We start from the raw sequence: 16,220 nt of genomic DNA, 5'->3' as shown, positions 1-16,220 counted from the left end.
CTGCCGGTGTCATGTGAACCAAAGGGCCCAGAAATGCATGTCAAATTGGGCCAGTGACTAACCGTGATATTTTGGTTGTCTCCGCGCCTCCCGGGCAAAGATTTATTGTCTGAGAAAACCTTCACGTAATAATCCCCGGGTGCTGACCTGATCTTCAGCTGAGTGAGTGTGAAAAGACGACAAAAAGGGGGCTGCTGTGCTGGGCACAGTCGGGTCTAAACTTATCCGAGGCTGAAACACAAACAAGGGAGGAGAAACACATCTGCTTCTGCCCAGAGCCATGCGCTGGCAGCCAGAGAGGAGCTATTATTTGAGCTGCCTGAGGAGCAAGGAGGGTCGAGGGCGACGGCTGAGCAGACACAAAGTGCCACTGGTTGGGATTGTCATCTAGCTCCCTCATCTGTCACCTGATGGCCAGCCAAGCAAGCACTCAGCCGTGGACCATTCATCCCTGCACAAGCAACAGAGGCGAAAAAAGTAAGCATCCTGCGGCTGTTACAACATTCAGCTGTTTTCTTTATAAAGGAATGCATTGAATTCACTACAACTGTACTAACTACTCCCCTATGCCGGGCAAGAGACTGATTTTTTAATTTTTTTTTTTTAGTTGGGCTTTTCTCTAACAGCTGGAGGTCTGTTGGGCATTCATTCAATGGCTGTTGAGTAGGGCAGCTGTTTCACTATCTAATTGCACTTTAACTTTAAACTGGAGCAGAAAGCATTGCATTACCTACCATGAGCTACTTCCTGTCCTACTGCAAAGCACACTGCACTGCCGTGCTCTCCCAGTACCAGACACTGAGATCAGAGGGCTTTCTGTGTGATATTTTGCTGAAAGTGAAGGAAAATGAATTTCCTGCACATAAGTCCTTGTTGGCGTGCTCCAGCGACTATTTCCGAGCAATGTTCAAAAGTTACACCCAGGAGTCTAAAGCCAATGTGATTCAGCTGCAAGTCGTTTCACCCACTGGTCTCCAGCATGTCCTGGATTTCATTTACACTTCTTTGCTGCCCCTTTCCTTTGAAAGCCTGGAGGAGACCTTGGAGGCTGCAAGCTACTTGCAAGTGACAGATGCTATTGGCTTGTGCAATCAATACTTAGTTAACAACCTTACCTTGGAAAACTGCTGCTTCTCCGCCAACGTCGCCAGGAGGTTCTACCTGCCAGATGCCCTAGTCGCAACAGAAAAATACATTGTCAACAATCTCTGGAAGCTGCTGGACTTGGATTTGGCAGGACTGCTTGAGCTGAACTTCAGGACTTTGCTAGCGGTAGTGGAATCCCCAGATCTCGCCATGGTGAAGGAAACCTGCCTGTTGAATCTTGTGCTGCTGTGGCTGAAGCAGGATAAATCCAGGTTGATTCATGGAAGCAGCCTTTTGGAGCGCATTAGATATGGTCTCATCCCTGTGGAAGAGCTGAGGAAAACCTACACACAGTCAGAAGTGCCCCTCACTGCAGGTATTAAGTGCCTGATCATTAAAGCAATAAATTACCATACATCTATTTTCAAACAGCCCATCCTGCAGGATAAATCCACCACACTGAGGAACCAGAAAACTCGGATCATTCTGCTGGGGGGAGGGACGGCAAGTGATGGGCTTGTCACTGAAGTGGTGGCCTTTGATGTTTACAATCACAAATGGAGACCTCTTACACAGGTGCAGGACAGGGTGCAGAACCATAGCGTGTGTGTGGTGGGGAATTTCCTCTATGTTTTGGGTGGAGAAATAGAGGGTGGCACTCCGGGTGACACTGACAGAGACAAGATATTATCGGTTACGAACAAGGTCCATCGCTATGATCCAAGGTTTAACACATGGACCCAAATCACGGGCATGCTGGAAAAGAGATGCCAGTTTTCCTGCTGTGTCCTAGGTAATGATATCTTCGCAATTGGTGGACGGGGTGAGAATGGGTCTCTGCATTCATCTGTGGAAGTCTACAACATCAGCAGGGACAGATGGACAAAGGCCAGGGAATTGCCATGCAAGATACATGGCCATGCCAGTGCTGTTTGCAAGAGTATTATATACATTTCAGGTGGCAAATATGCAGACCCAGCCAGCACAAGCAAGGACGTTTATTCTCTGAGTTCGCTCGAGGGGCAATGGATGAAACAAGCTCCCATGAGCATAGCTCGGTTTGGGCATCAGATGGCGACAATCAGAGAAGCCGTATTCACATTTTTAGGTTTATATGAACCATTCTCTGAAATAGAAAGGTATGACCCCGATCAAAACCAATGGACTCGTTTAAGGCCACTGATCTATGACCGATTTTGCTATGGCCTGGCAGTGGTAGAGGAAACGGCTCTTCTTATTGGGGGAAAGAAATGGCAAGACTCGCGGGAAGTCCCCACGCAAGATGTGGTTGGCTACGATATCGACAATGATGGCTGGGAGGAGATCTGCAAAGCCCCCTTGCCCTGGAGCGGGCTGCAGTGTGCAGTGCTGCAGCTCACAGAAGTGGCTGATGAACAGGACATTGACACCCTGCAAAAGAGGCCACTGAACTGCTGAACTAAGGTGTTGCGGAATAATCATCCCAGGAGAAGAGCCAGCAGGGCAGCCCTGGAGAAGAAGAAGAAAATTGCAGTGGTACTGGATGTGACAGAGTTGAGGTTCTGCTTTGATAAGCAAGACGCTGGGTGGAAACAGGCAAGAAAGTTTGGCTGCAGCCTGGGAAAAGGCGATGTGATTCACAGAGCTGAAAGCCAGCCTCACTGGGGAAGGATATAGCAAGTTGCAGGTTTGGAGGAGATGAGCTAGGATCATAAACCTGGACTTTTATTTGAAGAATAATACCTGGACAGCAATTAACAGCTGTTGCAAGTCAGATTTTTCAAAGGTTAAAAAGATATAATCCATTTTTTCTGTTTTCTTAATCAGAGGTAATTTTCCCAGTTGGTAAGTGCTATCAAATTGCTGTGCTATGGCTAAGCAAAATGAAAGTGAGATGTATAAAGACTAGAAAATTGATGCCTATGAGAACTAATAACAAGTAGTGCCAAGGAAAAGCTATTATTTGATACGCTACATACTAGGCAAGAGTGCCTTAGCTAACCAGCATGAAATTACTGGACAGAAACCATGGATTTTTTGAAATTTAGCCTCAGTTATGGCCATATGTTAAAACAGTGATTGTTTCATAGAAGCCACTTCTCTCTGAGCGGCTTTTGTTGTAGCATGCCTTTCAGATGCTTATTTTGTATTATTTTAAACACACGTATTCCTGGTACAGTACATTTCTTTTGTATCCAAACATTGTGTTAGTTTAGATGGCTAGAGCTGAATGGCTATACTTTCTGTAAGACACTGTGAAACATGTTTCAGGAGCTGCTGTATCTAATCCCCCTGGCACTTACCTCAATAGCATACATTGCTTTATCATGCCAGGTCATAATGGTAAACTTGTTCATTGTTGAACTGGTGCATGAGAGAACCCTGCAGTCAAAAAAAGGTTTAATTTTATCAAAGATTGCAAAGGGGAGGAAGGCAATGGAAGGCTGCCAGCAGTCTTTATTCAGTGTCTGCCTACATCGAAACCAGCAATGCCTTACTTCTTTTTGGCCATGTTGGCAGTTTGAAGAAACAGATTGTGGAAGAACTTGAAGGCATGCTGATCTCTGAAATGCAGGTAAAATGGTCAGATGCCACAGAATTGCTTTTGTATGCAGTAAATTGAAACTTGAATCACAGGCATTCATTTAAAAGCTAAATTTATTGTACTTCATTTTACAGTGTTCCCTTTCTAGGCTGAGAGTTAATACAATAAAAATATATATAGAAGAACATTTAATAGTCTTAAAAGAAGGCAGCACAATGGATAGGACACATGTTCTTTGTCACTAGACTAGCTTAAAAACTGTAATGTTTAATTTTCACCTTTAAAGCAATCAAGCTGACTTTACTAATGTAAAGTGCAGGCAGAATAGCTGTTGCATAGCAACAGATCTAAGTCTCCTGAACTGCCTTGGTTTTGACAAGGAATCAACTACACAATGTGCATATACATCCATCAGATATAAAGAGTTTTTATATGAATATATTTACTTTTGGTCCAGTAAAACAATAGCAAGAGAATCTAAATGCTTGGAACAATAGCACAACCCATTTCATGTCAAGCATTTTTAAAGAGAAATGTACAAAACCTCACAAATTTAATATACAAGTCAGTATCCATGCAGTAAATAAATGTCCAGTTTATACAAACAATATTCTTCTAAATGGTACAAATATTACACTGGATCCAGAATTCTATACAAATGTTAATATGTGATTTGTCATCCATATGGACTTGAATATAGGATTACTGAAAATGGGCTACAGAAAGGCCACTCTTCTGTACAGTTGTGCAAAATCTGCAAAACATTTGCAATCCAAATGCAATAAAGTAACAAGAAAGAGCAAGGAATAAAAAGAAAAAGAGAGGAAAAAAAAAATCTGTCCATTCTTTCCTTCATCCTGTCATGATATAATTGCCAGGAAATATCAGAGCTCATAAAGTTTTAAGTACATTCACTGAGCTGTACAAGCAATAGTCTAAAGTTGGTTAAGCGTACAACTCACTGTTAAAAGAATAAAGGAGGCTGTCCCTTTTCACATGAGCATTATTAAGCCATGTCATGTGTCCTAACTTATGCAGCAAAACACTGAAAAGCAGCACAAATGTTTTCTCATGCTCTGATCACTTTTGAAAACAAGCCCATGAAGAGTAAATAGATGATTTAAGATTTACCTCCCACTTTCCTATTGCAGGCAGGTGCCTAGCTCTAAGGAGATATTTCTGCCCACATTCACTGGTTGTCTCCAGCACATCTCAACTCTCCTGGAAGTTTAAAACACTTCAGCTAGCTTGCAAACTCAGCAGAACCCAGAGACATCCCTTCCCATTCAAAGACAGAACAGAGGCTTTTTGAGTTCTCAGTCATTTTTCAGGTTTTGTGCTCATATCTGTTCCCATCACACATTTTCCCCAAGTACAATATGGCCAAATCTCACAGCTTGGAAAACACATAGGAGAGTACTTGAAAAACTGTATTCATTGCTTTTCTATTGTAGGAATTTTCAAAGCCTCTCAGGTTCAGAGCAGTTTGTTGGGAACCTTTTTCACTCCTGCTTTTCTGGGCAAGAGAAACACTGTTACCAAGAATGTTCAAAGTCTATCTTTTCTCTTTTGCAAAATCTGCAGATTATACCATTGCCTTCAGTACAAAAACAGTATAAATAACAGTACCATGACTAATTAAAACAAAGAAACAAACAAAAAACAAACAACAACAACAACAAAAAAAACCCACAACCAGATGTGATTAAGAAACAAGTAACACATAATTTGGTCTTAATTAGAATATAAACCAGCATCCCTTTGCACTGATGGTAAGCCTTAGCAACAGGCTTTAAAAAAGCACAAAGAAATAAGACCTAACTGTTTGAGACTTAAATTTACATCAGTCATTTTGTCTGCTGATTTTCACCTCTTTATGTGTTTGACAAAACTGAAACAAAACCACTGCATTACACTTTTTCCCTGTTATGTAAGAAAACTCCTAGAGTTTCTCATTAAATAGATTTTTTTTTTTAGTTCTCCCATCACCAAAATAGTACCTGCACTCCAAAAATGCAATGCATTACTGGAATTATATAATATAAAATATCATTGTAAAAGCGACCTTCGATAACAAAACCTTTAGCTTGTCAAACTTCCTCTGTGAAGGCCACAGTCTTCCAAAAAATGCTTTTAAATACTTTTCTTTAATAGGTAAAGATCACGTTCTTTATTTCACAGAAGGTAAACACAAGCAGAGCGTTGGTAGCGTATAAAATGTACAAATCCTCATTAAAGACATGGTATCGCTGACCATTGAAGGTTTACTTCACACAGCTGAGTAACATTAAAATATAATTTACTAGAGCTCCCACAGATTGATATAAAAACTACTTTATGCACTTAAGTAAAGGCCTGGAGTGTAGCAAGTGGACTAAAAGAGGGCCCCTTATACATGCGTTTCAATGTAGGAGTGCGTGTGTGCTAAGGAGGCTAGAAGTGCATCGACCTCGGACGAGCCGTTAACAGAGTCCCGCGGGGTGCTGCTGTGACAGATGTCCCAGAAGATATCGAGGTACATTTGCTTCCATTCTTGAAAGTCTCTAGACGTCAGGTCTGGATTATCCAGAACTTTGTCGATAATGGCTACTTCTCCTTCCCTGGCCTGTGAGGGAAGAGAGACAAGCAGAGTCAGAGTGGGCGATGAGCAGGCTGCGCAGATGGGATGGGAACGGAGGCAGGCCATGGAGGTCTGGGAAGCAGGGAGCTGCGTGGCTGTCATGAGACTGTCTGCAAGCAGCAGCCCCTCCTGCCGGGTGTTGCTCATCACCCTGTGGGGATGGGGCTTCCCTCACCTTGTCCCTGTTCCCCAGAAACGGGCCCTATTCCTCCCCTCACCCCTTGTTCAGCTCGTGCAAGAAGCAAGCCCCGCGCTGTTTACTACAAGCTGCCTTTGTTTCTCAGGATCAGTTTCGTGCTGCTGAGTGCCATCTGTTTGCTCTTCTTGATCAGCATGAGAAACACCGTGTTTGTGCGTGGGATGCGGACAGATGGCCTCTCGCCGCCAGCAGAGCTAAGCCTTTCTTACCAGCCATGTCTTAGGGACATTTGAGCGCTGTGCTGCAAACGCCTGTGCAGGGAGGCATTACCTTGGTAACTCATCCTCACCAGCACTCCAGTATACGTGATGGGCTGGCTGGTTGCTACCTCCTCCTACCACTGCGGTGGCAAACAGAAGGCAGAAATGGGTAAAACCTAACACAGCTGCTAGCACATCCTTACCCATCATGGGGGCAGGAAATGTGGCTGTATCCTAATCGCTGGCTGGTGATTAGTTTATCGAGAGATGACAGACAGACAGCATGGGTCAGATTAAGCCTCAGATACACATGAAGCCACTCAAGGTTGTTGCAAGCAGTGGAAGATGGATGCACCATCCTTGAGCCTGAGAGGCACAGGAAACATGCAGGCTTCCTGCACTTCTCTGTGTAGACATGGTACGGTCACCAGCAGCCTTCTCTCTATCCTCCATACCACATGGGTTTCATGGTCCTCATTGCTAACTGGTATTTGCCATGTTCATACTGTGAGTATGATAAATCTTTCTGGGGAGCATGTTAAGGGAAGATTAAGTGGTGTCAGCCTACACTGGTGGGAGAGGATCAGAAAGGTCAGAGAAGCCACCAATAAGCAGTATGTTGAAAGGTATTTTTCATGCTTTGCAATCAGTAGCTAATTAATGCTACATGCTAGAATACTAATTTTCAGAAACGGAGGTACAGCTGAGGCTGACCAGTGGAAGTGAAATTTTGGGCTCTCCTCGTTACCAAATCTCTGCAGGAACTACCATAATGTGCTTCTTGCAGATCGTGACCTGTACCCTCCACACAGTACTGCCAGTCAGGTGGCTCATAATTGCTGTCAGGAGAATGGTTTTGTGGTTAAGTCATGACAAAGAGAGCAGAGGGGTCTCTCCACTGAGGACTTGGGTGATGGAACAGAGAGGATGGATGGTAAGAGCTAGAAGCAATTTGGAGGGCTGTATCAGATTACTAATAGTGGATGAATTCAAGGAGAGTTCAGAACACCAAACCTAACTGGCTGGTGCAAACGGATGCATTCAGGAAGAAGAAACCAATAGCATTGATAAAAATGAGGAACAATTGATTAAATAACAACAGTAGCTCCTATACTACTACCAGTAGCATAGCAGTGGTGGAGCTAGAAACTCTTAATGAGTTACCATCATGCACGTGCTACTCTGTACAGTTGCCATATGCAAGAAACAGGAATTATCTGTCTTTGGTACTTGCTGGCATTGCATTGCCAATTATTTGTGGCATTCTTGTCCAAACAAAAATGGTGACTGATTTAGAAAATATGTCTTGTGGGAAGAGAAATGTATTCGATTGTTCTAAATGACAGAGGTCCCAGAGAAGCATGAAAACAGGCACCTGCTGGGTCAAAGGGATGAGCTGCTTTGGGAAGTTCCTGGAGGAAAGCAATTCAATCTGTAGGAAACCATTGGTATAAGGTAGCTCAGGTATCAATAAACGCTAACAAGAAAGGCAATTAAGCATGGCAACAAGCTGCTGATACTGAACCTCTAGGTTGTGTAATTACTGAAAGTATCATGAAGTGTTTGCTTGCTTGTTTGTTTTTTAAGTTTTGTGCCAACATCTCTTGCACACTTTTGGTATGAGTGATCCCACCATGGTGCGAAAGCACAGGTACTGTGTGAGCCTCCTGCCTGCTCTAAACATTAACATGAGATTACTGGGATTTTGTCTCCATTTCTCATGTTATAGAAGTCACATGGAAAGCACAGACTTTCTGCCACCCTCCAAACCTGTAAAGTCTCACATACTCAGATACTTTCAGTTGCCTTCAATGAGATGATACAGCGCAAAAAGTTAAGCACGGGTAAGATATATTTTTTTTTCAGGATGGGAGCCCCACAGCATGAAAATAATATTGCTAAAGTGCTTCTCTAGGTGATGGAAAACTAAATTAATTAATGTTGATAAAGCCCTCTTTGATGAAAGCTGTTACAAAATCCACTGCACAATTATCTAGTGACTTAAAATGTGGTAATTTAATATAGTTAACAGGGTCCCTGGGGAAATCCAGCATATTGTTTGCTGAAATCTCTAACAGTACAGATTTGAAACTGCTGTAACAAATAAAGAAGCTGACAGGGAGGTTAAATTAGCTGCGGTACACTTACAATAATGATAAAAATCTTCAAATCTATCATTACCACTATCTATTTATTTAATCAGTCCTACTGATTAAATACAATGATACCAGTCTATGCAGAAACCAAGCACACTGTTCATTCCCCAGCAAGCTCAACAATCAGGAAATAATCAAATGTTTTAAAAGGTACTGCTCCCTTCTGAAGGGCTGACTTTGCTTCACTTTAGACTTTGGCAAATGCAGAGTAAATGTGTTTTGATAAATGAAAATGTTCAGGGACAAAGAAGAGATTAAGGTCTCCTCTGATAATTTAGTGTCAAATGATGTTATACTAGCTAGGGGAGGAGCAGCTCATTGAGATTTTATCTGTGCACAAATAAAAACCAATCCCCTCACTTTGACTACTCTCCCAAAGCACATTTTTGTCTGCTGTGAGAACAGGAGTTAACTATGTCTTCCTTGCTTGTTTCACACACCACATTCAGCCTGGACTCCAGCCGCACACAATTAATCTGTATTCAGACAAAATACAGCCAGGTCCAACCCTCAGGCTGGACTTTCCTCCCTGTTATCTCACCTTTAAAGTGCTTTTCAGAATTCGCAGCTGGTGTAGTTTTTCATTGACTACTGGATCGCTACATCTCTTTATAAAAGATTTCTTATACTCCAGCTTAGTGGAAATCCGGCGGTCTCCTAAAGGAGACAGGCTGGCCTGCTCCAAGGCTCTGTACAAATCCTGCAAGGAGTCTGCTGCTTTTTCTTCTATAGTTTCAACTGTAATGAGGAAGGGGGAAGAAGAGGAGGAAAAAATAGAGAAAGGATCAGTGTATCATTAACATGATTATACGACAATCTACCCAAGCCCTTTGCAAAATGTTTAGCAGGCTTAACCAGACCATAAGGAGAATATTTCACACCTCCTAAGTTTCAAGAAGTGAAGAGAAGTGCCAGTGAAGTGCCACAATGAGCTGAGCTGAGTGGTGACCAGTAGGTACCATGGCAGCCCTGGGGGAGCAGCCAGCTCCATCCCTGCTGTCCCTCGCACACTGACACTCCTGTGCACACAACAGCTGGCCACTGCCTGTGCACAACCTTCTGTACAGATCCAGAGCCCTCTGGACCCTCCCACCCAGTCTTGGATTTCATAATTGTGTGTGTTTTCCTGCCCTGATGTGCCTTGCCTAATGTTTGGTTTCAAGCATTACTTTTATCCCATGACTGACCCTGCACCAAGACAGAGACATTTTTACTGGCTGAAAGCTCAGCACATGGTGAGGTACCCACATGTTGTGAACCTCAGCACTCCCAGGTGTTTAGAGGTTTATTTATTTGTTTTTAATGTTGCACAAACAGGGATGATAGCTAGTGTTTAAAAGAGACATTGCTATGCTGTGAACACATGTCCACGAGGAGCTACTTGAAGCAACCTCCTGTTGAAACCCCTACCATGCAGCGCAGCAACTACTCACCTCAGGCTCATGCAAGAACTCCAGAGATCAAGATCTCCACATCCCATCACAAAAAGTGTTGGCATTTTTATAGTTCTTTACACAGTTAAAGAAATTTGTGGACAGCAACTAATCTTGATAGATCTCTCATCAGTTTATTCCTCTGCCCTTTTCTGGAGGGCAGTTTTTAAAGCATTCATTTTTTTTGTTTTTGTTTTTAAGAGACATGAAGACATGAAGAAAGGTTAGAAGCCTTTTATTGATGAAGGTGTTTTGGGTCTGTACAGAGCTGTTGAGTTCCCTCGGTTGATATATATTCGCTCGTTAAATCCTCCTGTCATGTGGTACACTGCTTGGAGAACTGAATTCAACACTATATGGCCAAGCAGAACTTGAAGAAAAATATAAATGAGATGCAGCTCTTTCTTTTCAAATTCTTTCTTATTAAGACTTCTAATGCGTTAAAGGGCAAAGCATTCAATAGCCAAATACTTGGTTAAAATTCTCCATAATCTTGATTTTTATGTGTTCTTTAAAATTCCCTGCAGCAATAAGAAATTGGATGTTTGGAGTATTTCTATCAGTTTTCTCTCAACATTGAATTCCACTAGTCTGAAGTTGGGGAATGGGAGAGATTTTCTAAAAGGTAAAAACCGACATCTAACAGGAGTATTTTACATCTGCTTCTCTCCTATTCTCCCTTGCTACGCAAAACAAAAAAGATCCTTCCTCATGTTTCTTCTTCAGCAGCATAACTGCTTTGTATCCTCAGGGGTTAATACGGGGAAAGTCTACTGAAGGAGAGAGCCAGTGCTTTGACTCCATGTCACTGTAATTTATTCTGCTAGGGTGAGCAAGAGCCTGGACCAGCACCCAGCCACCACATCCAGGCTTGCCACTGAAAACCCGCAACATCCCAAAACATGAAAGGTCCCCACCATGGCCACAGACAAAGTTTGGGTTCAACCCCGAGGTTGCACCTGGAGTGAGAAGTGCCTATAGCAAACCTGGGAGGCAGCATGGCCCCTGTAGCTTCAAATGCCAGGTCGTAGGGCTAGTGCAGGCCTCCCTGCCTGTGCCACCAACCTCCTGGGGCTCACCCCTCATCCTCTCAGGCATGCACCCCAGTGTGGGTGCAAGAGGGGCTATGGACGGTTGGTGGGACTGGCTCCAGGACTGCGTGGGAAGATGCAGAGCACTACCGGGACACAACATGGGCAGAATTAGGCCTCAGCCTGGCTGCCCTCGAGCAGCACTGGCTGGCAGGTCTTTGAAACGCCTCAGTGCATCGCCTCTACCCAGCTGGGGCTGCCTTCCCCCGGGAGCTGTCACCACTGTGCTGTACTTATGGGAGGCATGTGGAAGAGGGAACAGGATCTGCTAGGAAGGCAAGAGCAGGGAAGACAAAGAGCATGTCCCTTCCTTGAAGTGCCTCACTGCTGATGACACTCGGGAAGCACAAGCAGGACAAGAGGCCACCTCTTTCCACCCACAGCTGGGGCGAGGGTGGCACATGTCATGCTAACACATCCCAAGCACTTGAGGTTTTCCAGAGAAACACTGAAAGTGATGGTACTTACTCTCTCAATGGCTGGAGTAGGCTCTCAGTAGGCGGGAATGAAATTACACACAAATCTCCCCTCCCTCAACCTTCTGCTAAAGTCTTTGATTGATTTCCTGTGGGCGTTGGTGCAAACCTTGGTGCCATAAAGGATCTGAGATACTTGATGAAATATAAAGCTGCGCTATAAAAATATATATAAATGTAATTTTTAAAAAATGGTGTATTTTCATGCAAGTGATATACTATTACAGCAAAGCTGTCTTTTTAAGGAAAGATAAGGCCTTGGGTAATGCCTTCTTTATGAAGAAAATATGGCCTAATGGGATTTGCAGATGACCTCAGAAGAGCAGCCAATGCAGCAGGTTGCAATTCTCCCTCACTTGGCTGCTGAGTCATGGGCTGCAGCTCCCTGGCCACTTCATTCCTCTGAATACATCATCAGGTGCTCGTTTCCACACACTGACAGAAAGGATAGTCTCTTTCTGAAACAATAACATTGTCCCCTGTCTCACGTAAGCCTCAGAGAACTCTGTAATTTTGGGGCAGAAATGAAGTTGCATAAACTCTGCAGCACACGGGATCTAAATTCAGAACCATAGCTTCCAAATACAGGAACACACAGGTACTGAATTTTGTAACAACAAAGCTTCTGCTGTGTCTTCAAGTGAAGGCAGAACCATTTGCATTAAATTTAGGAACTGTAAGATAGCTCTAGGCTATTAGACTATTACAGTCTAGTAAATGATATGTTATTATTTTTTTACTATTTTGCTTTCCACTGGGAATAGTTTCTGAACTTCTTGTACTTTGCTCTTACTTCTTAAATGCCATAAATATCTATATCTACCTTTACATTTTCTCAGGAGAGGAAGCTGCAGATTGTGGGTGAAACTATACAAAGCCTGATGGTTTTTTGTTTGTATGTTTGTTTTTCACACTATTCTCTTGTTTGTGTTTAAAATGACTAAGCCCTGAACTCCATGAAGCAATGTGTAACTACCTCCTGGTTCCATTGGGCTATTAACCTTTCCATTATTTCCCTCTTAAAAAACAATATTCAAAGAGCAATAAATAAGAACATCACGTGCTTGAGTGAAAAGTGATCAGAGAGAAACAGCCAGCCCTGCTATTTACATGGACTGAGAGCTGAGCGGTCTGTGCAAACCGATGATTCAGGAAGATGGTACTGAACTAGGCACATGTAGGTCACCGCTGCAAGCCAGCTGGATAATACATCCGGACACAATAATCTCTAGGTATGTATTTCTCACAAATCTTCTCTAAATGGCATAATGTAGTGGAGGTTTCTGCACTCTGTGACTCACTTTCCCTGTAAAAACTCAAGCTACTGAAAGCTTGCACAGTTTCTCCGTTTCGGTGAGGTACCAGATGAACCAGTGATTGCACCCGGGGCTATGAGTGCACACAGCTGCCCACACAAGGACCACACAACACTGATCACAAGCTTTGTCACCTGCTGTGCTGACAAAGTCAGATTTTTCAAGGGCTGAAGCTCTCCTTTAAGGCCCCTCTGTACTTTGCACGTGCCTCCTAAAGCCACCCAAGCATGTCCCGTCATCTTCAGGCTCCTCATCCTGACTGATGGATACAATTGCTACTCTGATGGCTTTCTCCATTTTTTCTGCTATCTTTTCTGCCAACTTCACAGCTTAGTGACACACTTTCCTTCTCTGTGCAACTCCTTGCATGCACGCCTACTACTCCAGTTGCAATTAGCCCTGCATTTCAACAACGTTACCATCCTCTCCAAATTGTGAGAAAGCTGAGCTGCCGCAAAGTCTGCAACAGAGAGCGAACAATGCACAAACAGACTGAAATCCCCTGGCTCCACTGAAATCCATACTCCCGTTTTCATTCTATTTGGTGAGCTCACTGTCTCTGGCAGAGGAACCTGCTCAGCTCAGCTCTCTCAGGATATTAAGGAGGTTAGAACACAGTGCCAGTCACATTATTAAGCCACTGCTGTATCTTATTTTCCTTCTAAAAATCTCTCAGGGTTTGCTTCCAGTTTTAAAATCACACCTTTCCACTTCACCTTTTACACAGGGGAGGCACCTGTCTGAAGCCTCCTGGAGACTTTTGGGGACTGTCAGTAAATGCTCCACTAAAACTGAAAGCATTGTTGGCCTCTGGGACATGGTCCTAAGCTTAGGACGTGGTCCTAAGATAAAACAAGCCCTGACATCATCTCACACTGAAATCACTGTGGTTTTTTGTTTGTTTGTTTGTTGTGATTTTTGTTTGTTTGTGCTTTCTTGACCCTGTTGCATCCACATTGGAACAAGAGAAGCCATATAACACCTGCCACTGGCTAACTAGTAAGTGATATAATCCTAGGGCTGATACAGCGTTTTGCACTTTTCCTATGCCACAGCAGGTTGTGTATGCCACATCCAACCAACAGGTTAGTCAAAAACCACTGGATCCTGCAGCAATGCCACTGCCCAGTCATGCAGCATGCAAATACCTTCTGCCTTCAAGCCCCAAACTCTGTCTCTCCAACCATGAGAGCCATCATGCAGGCAGGGGCAGGGCATGTAATGTGGCCAAGGTGGCCGACAGCTGGGCTGGGGTGGTGAGCTTCAGGGAATGGTCAGAGAAAGACAGAAGTGATGCACCCAAATTTAAGGCAAGAAAGAAAAAGGATAGGAGGATAGTGGATGTGGGTTTTAGCTGTGTTGGAAGGGAGAGAAGACAGCCTCCAAAGAAGCAGTTTCTGTTTTCTCAGTGCACAGCTGAAATGTACCTTTGCTTCTGTTCAGGTTAATGATTAGATTCCAAACTGCACAAGAGGGAGACATATCCAAATGCTTACGATGCAAAGAAACAGGAATTACAGTCATTTTTTACACTATTTGGGTGGATGGCAGGCAGACAAAGCTAGCTATTTCCTTTCTCCTGGTCTACAAGATAAAAGGAAAGGAATGTTGAAACCAATAGCAGGAGACAGCTGTGTGCTGCATATCGAGTCAGCCCTGCACACATATGTAGGGAGCCCCAGTGACATGGGAGATTGGCCTCTGTTAGGAGAGCACCACAAGCCACATAGTGCAGTGTTTGAGCGTGGCAAGGTGCAGGCAGTGTGGCGTACAAGGAGACATCCTTCAGGTCTACATGGAGGCCAACGGCTAGTCATCTGCTCTGGGTAACAAGGAGCAGATTTCCCCATTAAAGCACAAAGAGAAAACTGTCTTCTCTTACTCCACATTATGGCAAAATCAAGGCCTGTATGGGCATGTGAGTATATAGATGCATATGTATGAGTATATATACATGTATACATATATGTATATACATATATATAAACATATACACATAAACCTATTAATGAGAACTTTCCATAAATGAAGAAAAGATTAAGCAAGCTTAAGAAAAGCTTAAGAAAAGCTGGGGGCTTCTTGTGCAATACCTGGCCTTTGCAGTCCATCTGTTATCCCTTCCCTTTATCTGCCCTTTTCTGACTTGTGCAATCCTCCATCCTTTTGGCCCTTCAAAATACTGACCCACCTGGCTGAAAGTGCAGGATTTTCCCCAATGCCTTGAGTTGAGGAAGGCAGTGTTTAGAAACAGACTTTGATACCTGTGTTTAGCAAAGTGGAGGATCAGAAAACTAGTATTAAAGTTGCATTATATACCACCCTTTCCTCTAAAGAGGAAGCGTTTCTTGGTTACCAGGATAGCTGTACATGGTTTCTATCCTCTCCTATTTGCTAAGCCTGCAGGAAAAAAGTATCCCCAGAGAGGTCCCTCACTGAAAGCACCGATGCGAGCTCTGCCATGCGCTGGCGTTTCCCACCTGGTGTACGAACCTGCCTCTCCTCTCACCTGCATGAGCACAGATTGGTCTCATCAAACAAAGTGAACTGTGCAGGCAAGTGGAAAACCCATCTCCCATAGGACAGATTTTAGAAGGTATTTCAGGCCTTTTCCACTGCAGCCCAGTTCAATCAGTAGTAGTTAGATACCATAATCACTTTTAAAGGATCTGACCCCAGCCTTTGTAAGGCCCAAGAGATGCTATTGCTGTGGCACCAAGGGTCTAATTATTTTTGTGAAACATTTACGGCACTAGTGGTTTTCTTTTTTGGATCAGTAGATCCCGGCAAGTCTCTTTTCCTCTCAGGTTACCTCTCTGGTGATATCAGGATGAAAAGCTGCCTGCTCCACGTCACGTCCCTTGGAGCCAACAGCAGAGGGGCTGGCAGATGGCGGTCTGTGGCCTGGTGGGCTGGAGCACAATCAGTCTCCAGGCCCCATGGGACACTTGGGCTGGCCTTACTGGAAGTCTCAGGCCCATGTCAGTCACTGCTCTTCAGTTTTCCATGCAAGTGGAATTGGGTATTAAAATTGGCTGACAGTAAACCCAGCATTAAAAAAAAAAAAAAGAAAAAAAAAAAAAGAAAAAACACAAGCCGCGAGGTTTCTCCCTGCAGACCGG

The 16,220-nt window shown here is 43.7% G+C and overlaps 2 protein-coding genes across 5 annotated transcripts in view; one reads left to right on the top strand and one right to left on the bottom strand.

The window, feature by feature from the left end:
- Window positions 1-735: 735 nt before the first annotated feature.
- Window positions 736-2,810, top strand: KLHL34 (kelch like family member 34; the record flags this gene model as incomplete). The annotated part of the gene is made up of 1 exon (XM_084288356.1): window positions 736-2,810. One exon carries the CDS (start codon window positions 736-738, stop codon window positions 2,521-2,523), a length of 1,788 nt encoding a protein of 595 aa, XP_084144482.1. The 3' UTR covers window positions 2,524-2,810.
- Window positions 2,811-5,999: 3,189 nt separating this feature from the next.
- The window catches only part of CNKSR2 (connector enhancer of kinase suppressor of Ras 2), a gene marked incomplete at both ends in the record, with an annotated part of 217,493 nt that continues 207,272 nt past the window's right edge, over window positions 6,000-16,220 (bottom strand). For all 4 annotated transcript variants that reach the window (XM_084306349.1, XM_084306350.1, XM_084306351.1 and 1 more), the window contains 2 exons: window positions 6,000-6,215; window positions 9,327-9,523. In XM_084306349.1, the coding sequence (XP_084162475.1) occupies window positions 6,000-6,215; window positions 9,327-9,523 (413 nt within the window). The remainder of the gene's footprint in view (window positions 6,216-9,326; window positions 9,524-16,220) is intronic.

This window comes from Netta rufina, assembly GCF_964035555.1.
Source record: "Netta rufina genome assembly, chromosome: 1".
In the NCBI taxonomy this organism is placed as follows: Eukaryota; Metazoa; Chordata; class Aves; order Anseriformes; family Anatidae; genus Netta; species Netta rufina.
Note: the sequence above shows the minus strand (reverse complement) of the source record. Positions and strands in the feature narration are given on the sequence as shown.